The sequence below is a fragment of the Neoarius graeffei genome, chromosome 10, assembly GCF_027579695.1.
Source record: "Neoarius graeffei isolate fNeoGra1 chromosome 10, fNeoGra1.pri, whole genome shotgun sequence".
Lineage (NCBI taxonomy): Eukaryota > Metazoa > Chordata > Actinopteri > Siluriformes > Ariidae > Neoarius > Neoarius graeffei.
In genome coordinates, this window is record NC_083578.1 from 90,603,718 (window position 1) to 90,628,600 (window position 24,883).

General features: G+C 43.4%; 1 protein-coding gene across 1 annotated transcript in view; it reads right to left on the reverse strand.

The window, feature by feature from the left end:
- atp2b3a (ATPase plasma membrane Ca2+ transporting 3a) overlaps positions 1–24,883 on the reverse strand; it is a 57,267-nt gene continuing 32,384 nt past the window's right edge. The window contains 12 exon segments of the mRNA XM_060930955.1: positions 1–294; positions 3,194–3,307; positions 3,418–3,600; positions 8,046–8,153; positions 8,254–8,465; positions 8,608–8,821; positions 9,185–9,376; positions 10,354–10,460; positions 12,470–12,557; positions 15,451–15,630; positions 15,776–16,010; positions 18,712–18,953. Of these exon segments, the coding sequence (XP_060786938.1) occupies positions 1–294; positions 3,194–3,307; positions 3,418–3,600; positions 8,046–8,153; positions 8,254–8,465; positions 8,608–8,821; positions 9,185–9,376; positions 10,354–10,460; positions 12,470–12,557; positions 15,451–15,630; positions 15,776–16,010; positions 18,712–18,953 (2,169 nt within the window).

Sequence of the window (24,883 nt, forward strand, 5' to 3'; positions counted from 1 at the left end):
TCACACGCACACTCTTCTCTCGGATGTGTTGTTGTTGCAGTTGAGCTTCACAGGGAGACTTTGTTGACGATGAGGGTAACGCAAAGGACTCTTACGATGATGATGAGTCACGTGGTTGTAATCGGAGCGTTCTGATTGGTCATCTACATCCGTCTCGTCGATCAGCGGAATCCTGCATCCAGCGTCGCAGATGATGAACTCGGGCGGGGCTTGGAACTCAAGACCAGGGTCAGGAAGGTCCGATTTTTCCATTCCATCATACAGAGAGCTGTGGAGCGTTCTCACCACTCGGATCTATGGATCAACCAATCAGGAGAGGAGAGTTTTAAAAAAAAGATCAGAGGAAGAAGAAAAGAGAGTAGAATTCAAAGTGTGACCTTGAGCATCTCTCACAGCAGACTGACAATTAAGAGTTATTCCACGAAATCAACTCATACATGAGCTGATAGCCGCACCGAGGTGTCTGTTAGCCATGTAGGACAAGATTGAGTGGAATAACTGTTTTATTCTCTCCACATTCACTGAATTTAGAGAAACAATGCATCTTTATTTTTATTTTTTGCAAATTCGATAAATAAAAACTTTATACAAAATGTCCAACAAAATCATTTCCACTTAGAATGTAAACAAACCAGCAAAAAGACAGGAGCAATTTGTGAAAAATGCGCTAATAATAATAATAATAATTATTATTATTATTATTATTATTATTATTATTGAAAAATAAAAAAAGATAAATACATTCCTAGCATCAAATACTTTCATTCCAGATCTTGTTGCTTTTTTGGTATTTTTTTGTATTTCTCGGGTTTTGTTTTCGCGTAGAGTTTTTATGTCATCCTTGGTTGGTTCAATACCACGCAATACCATTTTGTTTTTCTCTACTCACTGTATATGAGTCGATATCCTAGTAGTAGAGTAGCTAATCAGAGCGTGCGATTGCTCATATCCAGTGAATGGGGATAGAATAATATTTAATGTTTAATTAATTTTATTTTTTTTAAAATCACATTTACATTATTCAAAAATGTTTTAAAGGTAGACGGCCTTTCAGATTTTTCAAGTGTAGGCCATAAAAAGAATTTTCCCCGACACCCAATTATTTTTGTTTAGTGACTGAAAGCTACTGAATTCGAATCACAGACTTCCAGTTTTATTAGATTTTTTTCTAATAGAACAATTAATGAATTTATCTCCACGTGACCCTAAATTCTCCGCTATTTTTTCCTGCTTCACCATGACCCAATTCAAGATACTACGTCACGCATCACGTGGTGGGCTTTCCCCGTTCGCACAACGCATTGTGGGATACAAATTTGAAACAGGAGAGAAAAATGGAGGACGTGAGTGTGCGAATGAAATGTGAAAGACCGACTACAGTAACGGAAAGAAAGCGAGAAGAAAAGGCGTTATGATATATACGAAGGAAAGGAAACGCAGGACCAAACTAATAAATATTGGCGCTCAGCGAGCACCTCGGTGTGATCAGCTGTTCGTTTAGCGACAGAATGATGGAACTGTCAGTGCACGCTCAAAGGGAAACCTGTAGATGGCAGTAATGCAACACTGTGGATGCCAGCTGCCGTAAAACCCAAAAGAAGAAGAAGGTAAACCTGCGCATGCGCACACGGACTTCCTCTGTCTGCTTGACTGCATGAAGCGAGCGATTTCATGCACATTATTTGCTTTAATCCCCTCAAATTAAATAACTTCCCAGCCACAGAATGGCCTGATATTTTGTGAGATATTACAGAAATAAACAGATATCACAATCACCACATTTCAGACGGAACTAAATTTCACCGGTTTTATGAAATCGAAAGGCCGTCTAGCTTTAAAGTTCATAAAAAAATTAAGCAAAGTGTTGAAGCAGTCATTTACTTCTGCCGGCTTTGGCTCAGTGTGTGTAAGGCATTTGTGTACAATACACAGACAATGTGCACACAAACTCAGTTCACACTTACATCAGAGACACATGTTACACAAAGCCATGAAAGCTCATCAGAGAATGAAATACACACAAAATACACACACACACAGATACACAAAATCAATCAAATAAATTCATGCATATTATTCACAAGTCAAACCCTGTCCCACAGATCAGATCAGACTGCACGTCTTAAAAAGATGGATGAACACTGAGTTTACTGATTTAACACTCATATTCATGGTTGTTTAGACCAAAAGAACTGAGCGATGACTTGAAGCATCAGGCCTGAGGAGAGAGTTTACAGCAAACACACCACAGAGACATTCAGTCTGAAGGTAATTGTTTTTTCCACAGAGCCTTTTTAATTTACACGTATTAAAGTGATTCAAATTTTTATGCAAACAATATATGCAATTTTTTTACATTAAAATAATTTTCCTGGTGATGACGTTGTAGTTGTTTGGAGTGTAAAACCCATAACGGATGAAATAAAACAAAGGTGTTGTTTACGACAATCCTGGTGAGAGTGTTTAAAAGAAGAAAAAAAGGCGGATTACAATAAGGCACTGAAAAAGACAATAAATATATCGAATCAATTTCAGACAGTATATGAATGAAACTTAGTTTTAAGTTAAACTGCAACTTGTTAAGAAGTTAACTGTAAAAAGGAATCGAGGACAAAAAAGAAAAACAACAATAAGTAAGAAATGAGGATGCGGTAGCAGATAAGCATGCGTTTATTCCTACAGGTGATAAAAAAAAGTGCAGGTTATAGGTTTACACTCGTCTCTTTACAACCGTCACTTTCTTCTCGGTTATTCCAACTCCTGTTCCAACAATTAAGACATTTAAAAAACAATAAACTTAAATTATCTTTTCTTATTTTGTTTCACAACACAGTGAAGGAAAGAAAAGCAGAAATGGATAACGAGAGAAGACAGAAAGAGGGAGGGTGAGTGTGTGAGAGAGGAAAGAAGTGAGAGAATAAGGTTAAGAAAGAAAGAAAGAAAGAAAGAAAGAAAGAAAGAAAGAAAGAAAGAAAGAAAGAAAGATCGAACCTGAGACGATGCACACACACAGTACAGACAGTGTGACAGACAAACAGTAAGACTGAAATGTGAACTTCTGTCTCACACACACTTTTTGGCAGCAGTGTTCAGGTCTCTAGATTGTGTGGAAGTCATTGTTCATGTGTGTGTGTGTTGGAGTGTGTGTCCTGGCCGTCAGCGGAGGGATGGAGTTCACGCCCCGCTGACAGACCTACGTGTGTGTGTGTGTGTTGGTTACTTCGTGCAGCTGGCTGAGGATGGAGGAGCGGCGACGGACAGCGCCCTGAAATGAGCCACTTCGCTTAAACGTGCTGACTACCTCCATCTGCAGGAAACACACACACACGCACAATGAGAAACGGAAGTAGTATCGGAAGTAACAATTCTCTCAAGTTAATCACACATTAACGTCTGACAGAGACTTGAACTCATCACCTGCGTCTGAATACGGTTTAGTCCCCTGAACCAGAGGATCTGTCCTCGTCTCAGCTCTCGCTCTGCATGATCAATCTCTTCCTCATCCTCTGCCAGATCTTCATCAGTGATATCATCAGCTGCTGGCCCAAGTCCTGCCTCCTTCAGAAACTTCAGCTGATTCGTTGGAACAGATGCAATCACCTGTCAACACAGACAAATAATCCAGACGTAAAATGAGCAGGTCATGATCAGACTCCTTTCTGCCAGTTTCTGTTTCTTCTGCCCCAGCTTACGTCCTATCCCAGATTCTATTCAAATTCTTGCCCCACCTCTTACTACAGCTCCTATTGCAGATCCTGCCCTAGTTTCTGCACCAGCTTCAAGTGCTGCCCCAGGTTGAGTACCAGCTCCTGCCTGTCCCAAATCTATTTCAGCTCCTCCCACAGGCTATGCCCCAGCTTCTGTCCCAGTTCCTGCCCCAGGCTACTGACTTGGTTAGTGCCCCAGAACTCACTTCCTGTCCTAGTCCCTTACCCAGCTTCTGTCTTCTTCTTTTACTCTTCTGCTTCCGTTAGGGGGCGCCACAGAGGATCATTTGGATCCGCATATTTGATTTGGCATAGGTTTTACACCGGATGCCCTTCCTGACACAACCCTTCCCAATCTATCCGGGCTTGGGACCAGAACTAAGTATGCACTGGCTTGTGCAACCCCACTGGCTGGGTATTTTTTACCTAATCTACATGTCTTTGAACAGTGGGAGGAAACCGGAGCACCCGGAGGAAACCCACACAGACATGGGGAGAACATGCAAACTCCACACAGAAAGGCCCCTGTCAGCCACTGAGCTCAAACCCAGAACTTTCTTGCTGTGAGGCAATAGTGCTCACCACTGCACCACCGTGTCACCCTTGCCCAGCTTCTGTGCCAGCTTTTATTTCAGCTCTTTCCCCAAGTTCTGCCCCAGCAGTCCCCCCTTAATTTATTCATCCATCCATCATCCGTAACCGCTTATCCTGTGCAGTGTTGTGGGCAAGCTGGAGCCTATCCCAGCTGACTATAAGTGAGAGGCAGGGTACACCCTGGACAAGTTGCCAGGTCATTGCAGGGCTGACACACAGAGACAAACAACCATTCACACTCACATTCACACTTACCGTACGGTCAATTTATAGCCACCAATTATCCTAACCTGCATGTCTTTGAACTGTGGGGGAAATCGGAGTACCCAGAGGAAACTGACGCAGACACGGGGAGAACATGCAAACTCCACACAGAAAGGCCCTCGCCAGCCACTGGGCTCGAACCCAGAACCTTCTTGCTGTGAGGTGACAGTGCTAACCACTACACCACCGTGCCGCTCCCTCCTTAATTTAGTCATGGCCAATTCCCACCCACCAGACAGATCTTCCCCATCACATGACAGCTACCAACCAAGAAGGGCAAAGGTCATCACAGGCTTCCTCCATCTTTTCAAACTGCTGCTTTTGCAACACTAGGGGCAGCTTAACACACTCTAAGGAATGTGCTTTCTGGTAACTTCCATATACAGTACATGAGTTCACAGATGCCCATGATTGGCTCATATTGCTGTAATTGACAGGGGACAGAGAGTATGCCACTCCTCCTCTGCAGGTCAAATTTTGCTCTTGTAGGCTCCCAGCCATGGATTGCTGGGGCATCATTTGAACTTGCGATCTCTGGATGACTGGAGATCAAAAATACTCATATTACCTGGTATTACAGCCTGTTGTGCCACTCAGGAGCCCTTCTGCCCCAGTATTTGACCTAGCACCCTGTCCTAGCTTTAGTTCCAGCAGCTGTTACAAATTCTACCCCAGCTGAAATAGAACCTGGATCAGAAGTTGGTTAAGGAACTGAGACAGGATCTGGAGCAGCAACCAGGAGAGGAGCTGGGACAGCTTTTGTGTTAGCCTTTGATCCCTGCTCCTGCCTCAGCTTTTTCCCCAGCTACTGTCCCCGGTTCTGACCCAGGTTATTTCCTTGCACCTACTTCAGCTTTTGTCTTAGTATTTGTCCTAACTTCTGTCTCAGCTGCTGCCCAGATCCTAGCCTAGGTCCTGCCACATGCTTTTGTCCCAGCTCCTCTTCTGGTTGCTGCTCCAGATCCTGTCTCAGTTCCTTACCCAACTTCTGACCCAGCATTTATTTCAGCCTGAGGTTCTGCCCCAGGTTCTGAGGGGTAGCCATGGCCTGAAGGTTAAAGAAGTAGCCTTGGGCCAAAAGGGTCACCGGTTTGATTCCAGGGACCAGCAGGAAAAATGTGAGGGGAGTTGAGTGAATCCATAGGTGCTAAAGAAGGCAACTGGATTTGCTTGAAATATTTGAAGACATTTCACCTCTCATCCGAAAGGTTTCTTCAGTTCTGTCTGACTAGTGGGGAGGCCGAGAGTGAATGGTGTTAGCAGCCTAGAGGGTCGTTAGGTAAAACAACCGCTTCACAAGCGCATTGCTCAACACAGGAGAGCCAGTTCCTCAGGCCAGGACTCTGCAGTTTATCTTCATCTCAATAACAAAAGACACTTGTTTCAAGACTGAAATGTACACATTTTAGCCAGAGAAGACCAGTGGCTTGAAAAAGGAGTAAAGAAGCCATCTTCATCAACCTGGAACAACCATCACTGAACAGAGGTGGTCTGAGGCCCTGTCCACACGGCAACGGATTCAGGTGACTCCGATACAATTGCTTATCGTTTAGGCCTGGCGTCCACACGGCACCGGCGTTTTGGGTGCCCAAAACGCAATCTTTTTGAGAACGGGTTCCAGAGTGGAAAGATCTGGCAACGTTGCCGTTGTGAAGTCGTCTGGATGAGTAGAACGGATTTGTTTACAATGACGTCACAACCACATGACTGTGAGTGCTTCACGCCGGGTAGAAGTGTAACGAACTCGATGCGAGTTGTCAACAAATCCTATAACTTGGTTCATGAAACGCGCTTACAAAATATTTTCACTGTGAATATTTATTGTGTAATGGTGCAAAGTGAGAGAGAGAGAGAGAGAGAGAGAGAGAGAGAGAGAGAGAGAGAGAGAATAGCCCTTAGGGCAGAGTCAATCCCGCCAGCAAAAATAGGGAAAAAAAGGAGCGATCTCACCTCTTCAGATGTTGGTTTAAGTCCTACAATACATTCCTCAAAAAGGGCGTAGAAGAGCAAATTAATCCATCAACGTGTAGCATTCAATTTATTCCGGACCATTAAAGACACCGCCTTCCGTGTAGAATCATACGTCATCCTCGCCGCCATATTGGATAGGTCAAAGCGGAGAATAAAGATTCATGTGCTGCGTTTAACTGTACCAACAGGTTTACCATCCAAACGAGATCACATGGGATTACCTTTCACAGGTGAGAAACAACAAATTAATCCATCAACGTGTAGCATTCAATTTATTCCGGACCATTAAAGACGCCGCCTTCCGCGTAGAATCATACGTCATCCTCGCCGCCATATTGGATAGGTCAAAGCGGAAACTAAAGATTAGCTGCGTTTAGCTGTACCAACAGGTTTGCCGTCCAAACGAGATCACATGGGATTACCTTTCACAGGTGAGACTGGAAAAATACTTTTCATTGTATTTGGTCATTATAATGTAATTTTACGAACAGATTTTCCTGACTTTGTGGCTAATATGAAGTCTCGCGCATAATAGTTTATGCGCATGCGTCCTTACTTCTTCTATTGTTCTGGTGTCTCCGAAGGGACCGTCTTACAGCGCCCCTAGAGGTATGGCATGTGTATTGCATCATTTTCAGCAAGTGTTGCGTTGCCATATGGACCTGATATTTTACTGATCGTTGCCCATTTGGACACGATATATTTTTAAATAACATCTCGTTGCCGTTGTCGTGTGGATGTAGCCTGAGACACCACTTATCAGTCACCTACAATGCAGTCCTTGGCACACTTCCTAGAGAACTGAATACACATCCACACCAAGACTCTGCTGACTTCAATGATGCACATGATGGCAGAGAGAGCCAACGACCCACAGATCACCCTAACGACTCTCAAGGCTGCTAACACTGTTCACTCCCGACCTCCAGTGACCCTAAAGATGACTGACAGGGTCAATAACGCATGTGACCTCAACAACTCTCCTTAGGGTTGTTTTTGGTCCACTAGAGGATAAATACCTGAAACTCCCCACTAGTCAGACAGAACTGAAGAAGCCTTTGGGATGAGAGGTGAAACATCTTCAAGGATTTCAAGCAAGTCCAGTTGCCTTCTTTAGCAACAGCGCATTCCCCTGTATCTGTATCCTAGCTTTTATTACAGTTTCTGCTCCAGCTGCTGTCCCAGTTCTGTCACAAAATAAACCCCAGCTTCGCTCCCAGCTTCTGTCCCAGTCTCAGGTTCTATCCTAGTATCTATTTATACATTTGTCCCAGCTCTTGTCCCAGGTTCTGTCACAACTCCAGACCTAACACTTGCCCCAGCTTTTGTCCTAGTAATAGAATAGTGCAATCGAGTCGTCTTCCAAGACGAACCTTGTCCATAAACATGCCTGATATTGTAATCAAAATAGCAGTAAACACCAATGAACAAAAAAAATGTTTTGTTTTATGTTAAATATGCAATTAAGGAGATTTGTGTTTAAAAATAAAATGTAATAAACAGTATTACCTGACCCCAGATCAGTTCTGCCACTCCTACAAACAGACACCAGAGCCACTGCTCCACATTCAGTGGTGAACAGCTAAATGGCTTCCCTCCAAACTGCACAATCACAATCTAAACCACACACACACACGGCTTTGTTTACAATCGTGTTCCTATAAAATTTAAAGAGATGAGCACAACTGCAGTCAATGAAATGTTCACGAAATGTGACCTGTATAGCAAAGGTGCCAAGTACGATGGAGCAGAAGATGGGATTAGCAAAGATGCCGTCGAAGACGTTCCTCTCGCCGTGGATCTTCCGTGCATTGATCTCGTTAAAGAGCTGCATGAGGACGAATGTGTTAAAGATGATGGTGTAATGCTCAGATGGAGGAGCATGGAGAGGAGCATCACGGCCATTATCGATATCAAATATCTTCTCACCTGAGGAGGAGAACAAGAAGGATTTATTACAATAGAGATGCAACAATGATTTATTCAGAATTTCTTCTTAATTCTCTTAAATGCTCTCTCTCTCTCTCTCTCTCTCTCTCTCTCTCTCTCTCATACACACACACACACACACCAACAAACAGAAGTGTGAAGATGATGATGAGCTGATACACCGCATGTCCAAGGATGTTCTTCATCATGGTCCTGGAGATGAGCGGCTTGTTTCGGCCGTAAGGTTTTCGTAATAAAAGGGACTCTGTGGGAGGCTCGGTGGCTAGAGCTAAAGATGCAAACGTGTCCATAATCAGGTTCACCCACAACATCTGCACGGCCTTCAGAGGAGAGTCCTGCAAACACACACAGTAGCCCAGCTGCAAATCACAGGTTTAAATCAGTGCGCTTTCTCATACGTTATCGTTTGTATAACAACAGCTCATTCACAAGGACGCATATGACAGACACTCCACACAAACGGATTGTACAAGTATAATCAAATAATTGATAAGGAGTCTCCTGTCAGAGGTAAAGCTGTAACTTTAACATCTTCAGGACAGAGGAGTTTATGCGTCTGTGCAGTTTCTCAGTAATATGACAAGCTGCGTTTTCATTTTTTTTGTCCTATTAACTTCATGCGTGAGAAAAAGACAAGCTGGTGAGGGAATGATGGCTCTAGCGACTGTGCGACACAGTGTGTGTGTGTGTGTGTGTACCTGTGTAATACAGGCTCCAGTGAAAGCCACTATAACTGCCACCACATTGACTGTCAGCTGAAACTGCAGGAATTTGGAGATGCTGTCGTAAACATTTCGGCCCCACATCACCGCCTTCACGATGCTGCTGAAGTTATCATCTGTTAAAATTATGTCAGATGCCTCCTTTGCCACGTCTGTCCCTGCAATACCCTACACACACACACACACACACACACACACACACACACACACACACACACACACACACACTCTAAAACGTACAGTTTTTATTGAATGAAAGCTACATAGACAATAAAATAGCATGAAATAAATAGTGGATATTACACGGTCATGTGACGATATGAAGCTTCGAGTGGTGACTGTATATTTCACTACTGAGCAAAGCGAATGAGTGAAAATATTTTCAACACAAGAAGGTAAACGTCATATCTTTGCACCTTCGTGCAACGTTCTTTATATTATATGGACACATCCAAAAAAAATACACAAGTTAATTAAAAGAATTTTAATCTTGAACCGGTTTGGCATTTTGATAACACACATCTAGTCAGTGGGAAAACACTGGGAGTGACGTCATCAGAGTGAAATATTTGGAATTATTATCCATACAGGACACTTTTTTGACGGAATAAAGCCATGTGTTCTATTCCCTTCTAGCAGGTTTCATTCATTTGGTTTGATAGCATACAATATTGTTAGCATATCGCTTATCCTACATGTATTATGTCACGCTACCCAATGGAGAATGAGCTTTGAATATGGTTTACGATATTGCATGGTTGTCAAGACAACATGACATCACACGTCAGAGACGTAAAACTTCTGCGCTAGCGAGTGACTGGGATAATCTGTAAACAAACATGGCGGCCAGGTTTGCTTTGTTAAACACAGATTTTGAGAGAATTTCACAAACAAAAAGTCCCCAAATTTATGAAAACAATTCATCGATTTCCTCACGAGTGACAGATAGAGATTTATGTCACGGTTTTGGTTCTCCATGTCCCGGATGGAGCTTGGATGAAAAATACGAGTGGTGTTTTTCCCAGTAAAACACTTGTGTCCATATCAGATACACGGACATGGACACAGGCTTTAGGACGTATCTGTATATTTCATTATTATTAAAAATATGATTATAATTATTATTATAATGATTTTTTCCTCACCATGGCAAAACCAACATCGGCTTTCTTCAATGCAGGACCGTCATTCGTACCATCACCGGTCACTGCCACAACCTGCCTCTGTTCTCCAATAGTGCTGTCTATGATACCTACACACACACACACACAAAATATTGTCGCAGTACGGCCATAAATGTCAGCACTGAAAGCCTGAGTGCACTCCTCAGAGAGGTAAAAGTGATTACACAAGAAATATGAGAATATATTCATGAGAATCCTGTTAGTTCAGAAAAACACTTTACTCCTCCGAGTTTACATAAATTTCCATTTAAGAACTCTCACTAATGTGAGTTTAAATCACTTATTTACTTCAGTTACACCCCAATTAAATGAACATTTTATGTAACACAGTCACGTCATACTAACGCGTCCTACTTATTAGGACTAGAAGATATGATCACATCCCCCCTGTATTATCCACACTGCATTGGCTCCCAATCACATTTCATATTGATTATAAAATACTACTATTGGGATGGCACGGTGGTGTAGTGGTTAGCGCTGTCACCTCACAGCAAGAAGGTCTGGGTTCGAGCCCCGTGGTCGGCGAGGGCCTTTCTGTGTGGAGTTTGCATGTTCTCCCCGTGTCCGCGTGGGTTTCCTCCGGGTGCTCCGGTTTCCCCCACAGTCCAAAGACATGCAGGTTAGGTTAACTGGTGACTCTAAATTGAGCGTAGGTGTGAATGTGAGTGTGAATGATTGTCTGTGTCTATGTGTCAGCCCTGTGATGACCTGGCGACTTGTCCAGGGTGAACCCCGCCTTTCGCCCGTAGTCAGCTGGGATAGGCTCCAGCTCGCCTGCGACCCTGTAGAACAGGATAAAGCGGCTACAGATAATGAGATGAGATGAATACTACTATTGACCTTTAAAGCACTGAATGGTTTTACACCACAATACCTGAGCGAACTTCTGGTCTTTTATGACCCTCCACACCTACTTAGATCAAAAGGTGCAGGCTATTTGTTGGTACCTCAAATAGTGAAGTCTACGTCAGGGGGGAGAACCTGCTCTTACAAAGCTCCACAGTTATGGAACAGCCTTCCAGGTCGTGTTCAGGACTCAGGCACAGTCTCAGTGTTTAGGTCTTGGCTTTAAAGATATCTGTTTAGTCAAGCCTTTTGTTAATAGTTTTTTATTTAAACTGGGATGTATGGATGCTGTCACCCCCCCACTCTCACACATTCACTCGGGTTTGTTGACAGTGTAGTGGCTGCTGCTTTATGCCCCAGGGCTCCCTCATGACTGTGTTACCTTCTGGCTCTCCTTTTTAGTGATGCTGTCATAGTTAGTTTTGTCGGCGTCCCTGCTTGCACTCGGCGCAAAATGTATACTGTTCTTAACCTTTACGTGACAATGTTTATACCTTTGTGGCAATGTCTATTGTTAAAATCGCTCTCCAAATAAATTGATTTGATTTGACTAATGTATTGAAACAAAACAATTCCAAAACAGTCCATAAATTAGGACAAATAAATTCAAATAAGACAAAAGTAATGGCACCCTCTAAAAAGATGACGTGCCTGTGGTAGCTGATGCAGTGCAGTGGCTAAGCTGCATTGTTGGAAGATTTAGCCGCATTTTCGAGGAGACGCTCTTTCACTGTTTAGTCGCAATTCGATTCATTTTCAGCTCTCTGTGAGTTTTGCTTTTTATTTTGTTTTGTTGGCATGGCTTAAATGTAAATGTATTGTTTACAGCTGATTACCGCTGATCAACATACACAAGTGAGTGATAAGAAAACCAGCAAAACTTTCTGTCAATCTGGAGGAAATTTGTAGACAGATTTGGCCACAAAACATTAGTGTGTTTGATTGTGTTTGAAGTTTGTTTGACTTTCGACATGGATATTTCTAGACAATGACGTCTTTGACCAGCTTCGAGGCCTACTTTCTGCCTGCAGTTCTGGAGAAAATTAGGGACAAAAATAAGAATCTTGGATCAAGATCAAGATATAAATACTGATTTCTATAAAGATGCTGTGTGGCCATTTCTATTTGTAAAAGAGCTATAAAAATGGATTTAGAAGATGAAGGACGTGAAGTTAAAGACTGTAGTGTGTGTGTGTGTGTGTGTGTGTGTGTGTGTGTGTGTGAATACCTTTGACGAGTGTATGTTTATCTGTGGGAGATGAGCGAGCCAGTACCCTGAGTTTGGGCCAGATCTTGTCGATGCGTTCCTGCTCGACCTGGAAAGAAGAGATAATTAGCATTAATGAGTTTATAAAGTGGGGCAGCACGGTGGTGTAGTGGTTAGCGCTATCGCCTCACAGCAAGAAGGTCCGGGTTCGAGCCCCGTGGCCGGCGAGGGCCTTTCTGTGCGGAGTTTGCATGTTCTCCCCATGTCCGCGTGGGTTTCCTCCGGGTGCTCCGGTTTCCCCCACAGTCCAAAGACATGCAGGTTAGGTTAACTGGTGACTCTAAATTGACCGTAGGTGTGAATGTGAGTGTGAATGGTTGTCTGTGTCTATGTGTCAGCCCTGTGATGACCTGGCGACTTGTCCAGGGTGAACCCCGCCTTTCGCCCATAGTCAGCTGGGATAGGCTCCAGCTTGCCTGCGACCCTGTAGAACAGGATAAAGCGGCTAGAGATAACGGATGGATGGATGGACTTTATAATGTCATTCAAATGGTCTTATTAGCGCTTCTGACCATGAGGCCGATGAGTTGTTGCCATGGTGTGGCATCCGTCATCCACAATTCAGTTAAATCGTATCTCCTCTGTCGAGTCTCCACAGATTTCTGTTCTGATTGTTTTGCTTGAAAGAACTCATCACGCCGCACAAAACTTGGTCGTTGTTTTGTCAAATTTTTTGGTAATTAGGCCAAATTAACGAATTTTCCAGGCCTCTCAATAGAATTGTATCTCTCTAATTTCTCATCCGATTCCAGTTCTGATCGATGTTTTGGGTCGATCTTCCCATGAGGAACAAGACTTGGTTGTTTGTTTGTTGATTTTCCTGTTGTAAACAATTTGTTTACAACTTTGTTTATTTTCAGTTAAATCATATCTCCTCCCTCAGTTCTCAATAGATTTCAGTTCTGATTGTTTTATTTGAAAGAACTCGACCTTCTGCACAACACTTGGTCATTGTATTCTCAATTTCTTGCAAACAAATTAGTCATTAAGTCACTTAACACATTCCTTCTGACTAGAATTGTATCTCTCATTTATCATGCGAATTCAGTTCTGATTGATGTTTTGGGTCGATCTTCCCTCAGGGAACAAAATTTAGTCCTTTGTTGATGTTCCTGTTGTAAGCAGTTTGTCATGGAGGTTGGTCCTCTCTCTCTCACATCGTCACATTTCAGTTCTGTTTGATGTTTTGGTCGTCATGGTTATTTTGATGGCAGGACAAATGAGCGACTAAGTCCTTGACATTCTGGTGTTATATAATCACAGGCATGTGAATGAGTTATAAGAGGGATATAAAATAAACTGTCTGTGGCAGCGGGGACATGGTCAAGCGTCGGTCTATGAACGTAGGGCGGAGTCAGGGAAGGTATGTGGCAGAATCACTGCACCTGATGTTAGTTAACCTGTGTTTGTGTGTCTTCCCCAGTGACCACGCCCTATAAAAGGAGAGAGAGAGCAGAGGAAGGGAGCTCTCTCCCCAACCAGACGACTTATGTGTGTGTGTGTGTGTGTGTGTGTGTGTGTGTGTGTGTGTGTGTGTGTGTGTATGTGTGGCTGGGAGAGTGTAAAACACACTGAAAAGTGAAAAGTAAAGAGTTTTTGGAAACTCAGTTCTGGCCTGCCATACTTCTGTGCTCCACCCACCCTCTCAAAGTTCTACAGTGGTGCTGAAACCTGGGATCGGAGCACAGATGAGAACAGCTCCATGGAGTCCTCCCACTTTGCGGAACTGATCCACGCCCTCGCCATGGCCCAAAAGAGCCAGCACCAGGTACTGGTCGCCCTCCGAAAGGAGCAAGAGCAAAGGTTCGAGGCCCTGGTGCTGACACAACAGGGCCGTGGCTAAGGCGTGGATTAGGTCCGCGAAGGGGGAGGACTCCATGGGGCTGTTCTCATCTGTACTCCGATCCCGGGTTTCAGCACCACTGTAGAACTTTGAGAGGGTGGGTGGAGCACAGAAGTATGGCAGGCCAGAACTGAGTTTCCAAAAACTCTTTATTTTTCACTTTTCAGTGTGTTTTACACTCTCCCAGCACACACACACACACACACACACACACACACACACACACACACACATAAGTTGTCTGGTTGGGGAGAGAGCTCCCTTCCTCTGCTCTCTCTCTCCTTTTATAGGGCGTGGTCACTGGGGAAGACACACAAACACAGGTTAACTAACATCAGGTGTAGTGATTCTGCCACTTACCTTCCCTGACTCCACCCTCTGTTCACAGACCGACGCTTGACCACGCCCCCACTGCCACACTGTCTTATTGTGGTGATGAATATGATATCAATTATTTCATTAAAGTAAAAACTAATTGCATATTAATGTTTATAATTAACACAGGATCTTGAACAGCATCCAAGGTTTCCCATGTCGCCCATAATGCCTTTTGACTAGGAATGTAGCCTTGCTTCATCTCTACATAAAGACTGTGATGCAGCAGCACTTTAGTCCTTTAGTCGGTCCAGCTCATTTAATTCCTTATCTGTACACTCTGCTCGAAAAGATCAGCTTCCAAAACTTCAACCAACTCCTTCATTCTCGTCACCTCATAGCTCACTAATTAACCGAACCAAGTCTCTGCTTCAACTCAGCTTCAAATAGCTGCAATGCATTCTGGGACTTAGAGTCCAGTGTTTACACCAACATCTCCGCAAGTTCTACTCTGGGTTTCTCATTAATGTGATGGCTAATTAATTAAACGCCATTAGAACTGTGATAAAAAACACAAATGATTTCCTCATACAAGAATAAAAAATACAACATCAAGGAACAAATAAAACAATCTGATTGGCTGGTGACAGCTAACATCTCAAATGACATTTCCATTCTGTTACACAACTAAAAAAATTCTGATATCTGAGAGGTGGAGCTTATAGTTGCATTTTGCTTACTAACATCAGAGAATAGCGTCTGATTGGCTAACAGCACACTGTACCTCTCCTTTCTCGTTCCTGATTCGCCGGTTAAAGTCTTTCCCCTCCATGCACAGGAAGTCGTCTCCAATGTTAATGATGCCACATTTTGCAGCGATGGCACGCGCTGTGTTGATGTTATCTCCTGTAACCATTCTCACCGTGATTCCTGCCCTCTGGCACTTCCTGATAGCATCCGGAACCTGATTGGACAGTGAGAGACAAGCCTCATAGTAAACTGACCAATCAGAAGCAGCTGGCTACAATTAAACTATATAATATAAGTTGAAAATGCAGTCAGGTTGCTTTTCCTGAAGAATCTTTAATTAAATTCTTTAATTTGCTCACCTCGGGCCGAACTGGATCCTCAATCCCTACTACAGCGATGCAAGTGAGGCTGCTGATGATCTCAGCTTCATTGTCCCACTCCGGCAACGGATCACTAGGAAGATCGCGATACGCTACACAGATCGTACGGAGGCCATTGCACGCCATCGGCTCAATCACCTTCTTCACCATTTCATCACGATCTCGAGGTCCAAAAGGACGAGCAGAACCACTCTGGGACAAAATGGAAGAGCATCTACAGAAAGAGAGGAAACACAGAGGCATGTGTTTCATGCGTGACACAGAGGCAGAGATAATTTAGCATTAGGAATAAATTAGCCTGGTCCAGATTAATCACAGGTAAATTAGTTAAGGAGAACTTAACATAGGTTAATAAAGACTGGGTTAATTTAGTCTGGGTTAGATCAGCCAGAGTTAGGGTTAGGGTTAGTGCTCGGACAATCCGAGATCCTTTAGTTAGGATTAAATTTAGTTCAGGTTTATTTTACAAGGGAGGGTTAGATACAGTTCGTCAAGTTAGTGAGGTATAAAAATCTATTTATTTTGGATTTGTACTCACTCAGTCAGAGATAACTTAATCATCATCCCAATTAGTTAGGATTAAATTAGTCCAGGTTAGTTTTGTAGGGGATTAATCAGGATTAGATACGGTTCGTAGCAGAGCCGGCCCGTGGCATAGGCAATATAGGCAAATGCTAAGGGCGCTGCGTCCATCCAGGGGCGCAGAAACGGGGGGAGAAAAATTATGACTTCCACTATTCTGAAAATGAGTCAGCATTATAATGTCTTAGCCTAATTTAATTGTACAGCAAAGCATGTAGTCAGGGTGCGATTTGTCAAAAAAAGCGGGGTGGGGTGGGGTGGTGGTTGTTAATCATGAAACAATAAGCGCTCAACAGTGGTTCGCCCTGTCTATAGTGTGTCTTCGGGCGCGCAAGTGCGCATCCGCGGCTATTCTCTGTTTTGGCCATGTAATAGCCTAAGTGCAAAGTGTGCCCAGGGGCGCCAAGGGCGACCAAAACCCCACCAAAAAGGAGGGATGGAGTTATTGAATGGAGATGTTACCAAGTGCATCAGTGGTGTACAGTGTTTTCAACCACTGTGCTGCCGAACTCTAGTACCGCGGAACACTAGTGTGCCATGAGAGATCACCAAGTGTACCGTGGAAAATTATAGAATGACTGTATATTGTAAATATTGGCAACAGCGTTTTAGTTTCAGTCAACATTTTCTATTGGTGATGTGCCTTGAGATTTTTTCATTGAAAAAGTGCGCCCTGGCTCAAAAAGGTTGAAAAACAAGTGTAGCCTACACAGTAGTGGTTGGTGATTTCCTTATGCCTACTAAAAATGCACAATGATAGGTTATAAGGGGGGCGGGGGGAGCGGTGCTCATCGGGGAATGAGAATGGCTATCCACTGCAAAAAGTAGCCCAGACTACAAGTGCTTAAATGAAGAAATCCAGACTCTCGGGTGCGCAAGGGCGCAAACGAAGGCTACAGGAAGAAACAAATAGAGCGAAGTCGTAAGTCTGATCTAATCTCTCATATCAACCATTATAGTGGCAAATTAATATTTTAGACACCTGAATCAATGTCTGCCTAGCTAACGAGATGCAAACAGCAATAGACTTCAATAACAAAGTACCCATAATAGCACTTTTGTTTGAAAATACAGCCCATTGATGTCCTAACAGGGTGCTTAAGTTTGCACAATTTAGAAATGTAGACTTTTTTATTCATTTAATTTGTTAATTCTTCAGAGATGACAACTTTTAATAGCAAAAAAGAAACTAAAAATAATTTCTTGTTTATTGTCCATGCACTACACTTTGAACAGGGTGCGGAAGAGTTTTTGCCCATTATATGGAGATATGTATTGAATTTGTGTGGTCATTTTACTTTGTGACACTTTATGTTAATAATGATAACAATAATAACAATAATGAAAAAGATAAAAATGACTTCTTGTTTATTGTCCATGCACCGTACATTGTTTAATAGTAATAGAATAGAGTGATTAGATTAAAGTGTTATTTAGATGTTATAAGAGGTTTTTTCCCTTGGGGGGGGCGCCAAAACTCAATCTCGCCTAGGGCAGTCAAAGACTTAGAGCCGGCCCTGGTTCGCAGGGATGGATCCAGCTCAAGAATCTGACAGAATCTGCACATTTGCAGAAATATTTTCACTAATTTTACCAGATCACTCTGGATTTTCACAGGTGCGTACAGCATGCCAAGCCCTTTCCGAAGAGGGCAGCCACGGCCCACTATGACTGTGGCTCAGCCTGCTATTCGCACCCATAACCCCCCGTGTGACCGTGGCTCACTGAAAACTTTAATATGAGCCCTGGCTCCAGCCATGTGCGCACGCTGGGATTTAAAAATTCATAACTCAGCCACTGAAAGTCGGAGCCCTGCCAAACTTTACAGGCACCTCCCTCTCCCTGAGGCCTTTCGAAACAGCCCAGGCTCGCCCCTCTACGACTGCATCTCAGCCCATTATTTGCGGCGAATTTTGATTTTCGACCTCTTTCTGGAGCATTTTATTGGTTTGACCTAGATTCTGTGTCTCAGGTCATGCTATACAAATGATTATGAGAATACAAGTAATTAGGTCAGGTAAACATCACCGCTTACCACAGGGGGTCGGATCCTGAACCATTGGTCTGTTGGTTGAGCATGGCTATAGCCCATGTAGCCGGCTAGCGGTAAAGTAAACAAACACTCAGTGGCCAGTGCCAAGTGGTGCACATATATTTCTGACTGATGCACGTGCATTAGTTGCATCAGTCTGGATCCACCCCTGGTTTGAGTTAAGTTTCATTCAGGGTTATTGTTAGTTTATTAGTAAATACAGGGATAACCAATGATCCCGCCCTACACACACACACACACACACACACACACACACACACACACACACACACACACACACTTTTTGAGCAGGATTTCAGACGCTCCTTTGCTGTAGATGCGAAAGTGTCCGTCTGGGAGCTGGATGACGGTGCTCATGGACTTGCGGACGGAGTTGAAGGTGTAGACCTTATAAAGGTTCTCTTCCGGAACTTGCTCCCGTATAGACTCATAATCACGTTTCAGATCCAGAACGAGACCCAGCAGTGCACACTCCGTCTTATTCCCTACCTGCTTAGGTAAACCCCCCTCCTTCTCTGCTGCCTAGAGAGAGAGAGAGAGAGAGAGAGAGAGAGAACAGAATGAAGAGATGTTTCATATGGTCCACTACTATGAACTATCTATATAATTCCTGTGCCTCATGTTAGAAAGTGTGTTCTTGTGTCAGATCTTTGACTCAGTGAGCAACTTACAGTAAACTCAAGCTAATGTTCAACTCACCCTGAAGTCATGCTAACATCAGCTTTAGCTAAAGTTACACAGCCTCACATCAACGCCACATTAACATTAGACCAACCTCACATACAACACAATAATCACATCAATAATCAGCTACCACATAATATTCAAAAACTGTTCACTGAAAGAGATGGGAGTTATAATTTAAGGGGTTTATTTAAATTTATAGGGTGCGCACAACCAAGAAAAGTTTTTGTATTTGCGTTTGTGGGGTGAAGCAGTGGAACAGTTTGAATGAGGAGCTCAAGGGATGTCCAGACATGAAGCGGTTTAAAAAGATGTACAAAAATTTGATTTTCACAAGGTATAAGGATGAAGGGAATTAATCATAACTGGCTGTTTACTGTGTATTTTTTTTTATTTTGTTCTTTTTTGAGTCATCGTCTATTTGTTTTGTTTTTATCTTGTTCTCCATTGTGAGCGTGGTATTAGTAGTAAACTTATGTGTAGACATATGGAGATACAGTGGGGCAAAAAAGTATTTAGTCAGTCACCAATTGTGCAAGTTCTCCCACTTAAAAAGATGAGAGAGGCCTGTAATTTTCATCATAGGTACACTTCAACTATGAGAGACAGAATGGGGGGAAAGAATCCAGGAAATCACATTGTAGGATTTTTAATGAATTAATTGGTAAATTCCTCGGTAAAATAAGTATTTGGTCACCTACAAACAAGCAAGATTTCTGGCTCTCACAGACCTGTAACTTCTTCTTTAAGAGGCTCCTCTGTCCTCCACTCATTACCTGTATTAATGGCACCTGTTTGACCTCACTATCAGTATAAAAGACACCTGTCCACAACCTCAAACAGTCACACTCCAAACTCCACTATGGCCAAGACCAAAGAGCTGTCAAAGGACACCAGCAACAAAATTGTAGACCTGCACCAGGCTGGGAAGACTGAATCTACAATAGGTAAGCAGCTTGGTGTGAAGAAATCAACTGTGGGAGCAATTATTAGAAAATGGAAGACATACAAGACCACTGATAATCTCCTTCGATCTGGGGCTCCACGCAAGATCTCACCCCGTGGGGTCAAAATGATCACAAGAACGGTGAGCAAAAATCCCAGAACCACATGGGGGGACCTAGTGAATGACCTGCAGAGAGCTGGGACCAAAGTAACAAAGGCTACCATCAGTAACACACTACGCCGCCAGGGACTCAAATCCTGCAGTGCCAGACGTGTCCCCCTGCTTAAGCCAGTACATGTCCAGACCCGTCTGAAGTTTGCTAGAGAGCATTTGGATGATCCAGAAGAGGATTGGGAGAATGTCATATGGTCAGATGAAACCAAAATAGAACTTTTTAGTAAAAACTCAACTTGTCATGTTTGGAGGAGAAAGAATGCTGAGTTGCATCCAAAGAACACCATACCTACTGTGAAGCACGGGGGTGGAAACATCATGTTTTGGGGCTGTTTTTCTGCAAAGGGACCAGGATGACTGATCCGTGTAAAGGAAAGAATGAATGGGGCCATGTATCATGAGATTTTGAGTGAAAACCTCCTTCCATCAGCAAGGGTATTGAAGATGAAACGTGGCTGGGTCTTTCAGCATGACAATGATCCCAAACACACCGCTTGGGCAACGAAGGAGTGGCTTCGTAAGAAGCATTTCAAGGTCCTGGAGTGGCCTAGCCAGTCTCCAGATCTCAACCCCATAGAAAATCTTTGGAGGGAGTTGAAAGTCCGTGTTGCCCAGCGACAGCCCCAAAACATCACTGCTCTAGAGGAGATCTGCATGGAAGAATGGGCCAAAATACCAGCAACAGTGTGTGAAAACCTTGTGAAGCTTTACAGAAAACGTTTGACCTCTGTCACTGCCAACAAAGGGTATATAACAAAGTATTGAGATGAACTTTTATTATTGACCAAATACTTATTTTCCACCATAATTTGCAAATAAATTCTTTAAAAATCAGACAATGTGATTTTCTGGATTTTTTTTTCTCATTCTGTCTCTCATAGTTGAGGTATACCTATGATGAAAATTACAGGCCTCTCTCATCTTTTTAAGTGGGAGAACTTGCACAATTGGTGACTGACTAAATACTTTTTTGCCCCACTGTATATAATTATTATATGATATAGTCATAGAGAATTGATATGTGAATAGTTGAAATAATAAGTAATATACAGTGTATATGTATGTATCCTCCAGGTTGGGGGTTGGCATGGGGTCAACAACCCCATCTTGTAAAACTTTACACCTGTTATTGAAACTGTGAGAGAAACCAGATCCCAGGGCCAGAGAGGAGGCTCTAGCCAACATGCAGGCACCATGACAGCTCCCGATGAAAGCCTCCCTCAGGAAGCCGGAAGCTTGAATTGGAGTCTCCTCGGCCCTAAAAGTACAATTCCTATTGGAGCATGGAATGCGCATACAATGTATGAAACCTCAAAAACAGCACAAGTCAGTAGAGAAATGCAAAACTACAACTTAGACATACTTGGTGTAAGCGAGTGTAGGTGGACTGGCTCAGGGCGCAAGGCAACTAGTGATGGCGTAACTATCCTCTACTCAGGCAAAGACAGCCAACATGCCAACGGTGTAGCTCTGTTAGTCAACAAACAAACAACAAAATCTCTCTTAGAGTGGGAGCCCATTAGCGACAGGCTGATTAGAGCAGGTTTGATTCTAGGTTCTGTAGGCTAACAGTCCTGCAATGCTATGCTCCCACAAATGAAGCAGAAGAAGAGGCAAAAGATGAATGGTACGAACAGTTGCAACGGGCAATCTCAGGAGACATGAATGCCAAAGCTGGGAGCGATAACTCTGGAAGGGAGTATGCAATGGGACGACATGGGTGCAGAGTCATTAACGACAACGGGGAAAGATTAGTTGACCTTTGCCTTAGTAATAGGTGCGTAATTGGAGGGATGATCTTTCCTCACAAAAAACATTCACAAACTGACATGGATGTCCCCAGATGGGCATACCATAAACCAAATTGATCACATTATTATTAATAAGAAGTGGCAGAGATCACTCCTGGATGTCAGAGTCTACCGTGGGGCTGATGTTGGCAGTGACCACCACCTAGTGGTAGCCAAGGTCAGGCTGAAACTAAGGGCAATACCTCCCACCAAACAAAGACGCAAAGTATATGACGTCCACAAACTGCGTGTACCCGAAATCAGGAAGGAGTTTGCCATTGAACTTAGAAACAACTTCAAAGCCCTAGAAAACACAGAAGACACAGAGAACCAGGATGTTGTGGAAACAACCTGGGACACTATTATGACAGTGTACAGAGACACGGCAAAAAGTGTCCTAGGCTTCAGAAAGAGGCAAGACAAAGAGTGGATAACACAAGAGATTTGGAACAAAATAGATGACAAAAGGAACATGAAAAGTAAATTATTCAGTACTAAGATACAACATGTAAAGGCTGAGTATAGGGCAACGGATAAAGAAGTCAAGAGAAGTGCTTGTAGGGATAAGAGAGCCTTCGTGGAGGAATTGGCCAGTGAAGCTGAAAATGCTGCATCAAGGAGGGAACTGAGTACAGTGTATAAGATCACCAAAAGGTTATGTAACCAAAACACCACCAGTTCTGTTCCAATCAGAGATAAGCAGGGCAAAATGTTAACAACTGAAAGGGAACAAGCAGCAAGGTGGGTACAGCACTTTGAAGAGGTACTTAATAGACCAGACCCTGACGAACCCGTAGACTCTGAACCCTCTGATGATGACACCATTGACAGCAGCCCGCCTTCCCAGGCCGAGGTAGAGGCAGCCATTAGGGCAATGAAGAATGGTAAGGCACCTGGCATTGACTCACTACAGGCAGAACTATTGAAAGTGGATTGTGCCACAGCCACTCTTGTACTTACTGATCTGTTTGCAAAGATTTGGGAACATGAAACCATTCCGGATGATTGGTCTAAGGGCCTTATCTTTAAAATTCCAAAGAAAGGTGACCTCAGCAATTGTGACAACTGGTGAGGAATAACACTCCTATCCATTCCGAGTAAGGTCTTCTGTAGAGTTCTCCTTAAGAGAATTGATACTGCCATTGACACCAAGTTGAGACAGGAACAGGCAGGATTTCGTAAAGGAAGAGGTTGTATAGACCAGATCTTTGCCCTTTGAAACATCATAGAACAGTGTATAGAATGGAACCCCCCACTACTCATAAACTTTATTGACTTCAAAAAGACATTTGACAGCGTTCACCGGGAAAGTCTGTGGAAAATCTTAAGGACATATGGCATACCATCCAAAATCGTTTCTATCATAGGGAAATTCTACGAAAACTTTGAATGTAGTGTAATTCTTGAAAACAGTTTGAGCGAACCGTTCAGTGTCAATTCTGGAGTAAGGCAAGGATGCATCCTCTCCCCCATCCTGTTTGTAATTGTGATTGACTGGGTGATGCGGGAAACAACTTCTGACTGTCCTCGAGGTATTAAATGGAGCTCCACTACCTACCTTGAAGACCTTGATTTTGCTGATGATCTCTCAGCCTTAGCTTCCATACATAACCAGCTCCAGGAAAAGACCAGCCTACTAAATGAACATGCCAAACAAACTGGACTGGACATCAATAAGAAAAAGACCCAAGTAATGTGCACTAACACACCTACAGTGCCTCCAATTTGCATTGATGGAGAGCCTCTGGAGTGTGTGGAAGACTTTACATACTTAAGCAGTGTCATGAGTGCCGACAATGGAGTAAAAAAGGATATTCAGGCCCGACTTGGCAAAGCTAGAGGATCCTTCAGTCGCCTCCGTGTCATCTGGAAGTCTAAATCGTTCAGCCTAAAAACAAAGCTCAGACTCTATAACAGCAACGTAAAGTCCATCCTGTTGTATGGTTCTGAGTGCAGGAGAGTTACAAAGTCAGACATGAAGAAAATCGATGTATTTCACAATAACTGTCTGCGTAGAATATGTAATATCTACTGGCTTAACAAAATCAGTAACGAAGAACTGTACAGAAAAACAAACACAAAACAACTGTCTACTGAAATTTCCACCAGAAGATTAAAATGGCTGGGCCATGTTCTACGGATGTCGGATGACCGTATCCCCAAAGTTGCCCTACAATGGGCCCCTAAGGGGAAGAGGAAACGAGGACGTCCTAAAACTACATGGAGACGTACTGTGGCTAGAGATCTAGCGGCCATAGGGATCACCTGGGATGCAGCTCAGTCCTTAGCACAGAACAGGCCCCAGTGGAGGAAACTCACAGCCTTATGTCCCACACGGGATGAAGAGGATAAGTAAGTAAATATATATATATATATATATATATATATATATATATATATAAAAGGAAGCTAGATAAATCAATTTATATTGACTAAAGAAGAGGGCTGGGATTAAATAAGTTTTTACTTCAGCCCACTCCTTTTCAGACATCTCATCTCATTATCTCTAGCCGCTTTATCCTTCTACAGGGTCGCAGGCAAGCTGGAGCCTATCCCAGCTGACTACGGGCGAAAAGGCGGGGTACACCCTGGACAAGTCGCCAGGTCATCACAGGGCTGACACATAGACAACCATTCACACCTACGCTCAATTTAGAGTCACCAGTTAACCTAACCTGCATGTCTTTGGACTGTGGGGGAAACCGGAGCACCCGGAGGAAACCCACGCGGACACGGGGAGAACATGCAAACTCCACACAGAAAGGCCCTCGCCGGCCCCGGGGCTCGAACCCAGGACCTTCTTGCTGTGAGGCGACAGCGCTAACCACTACACCACCGTGCCGCCCCCTTTTCAGACA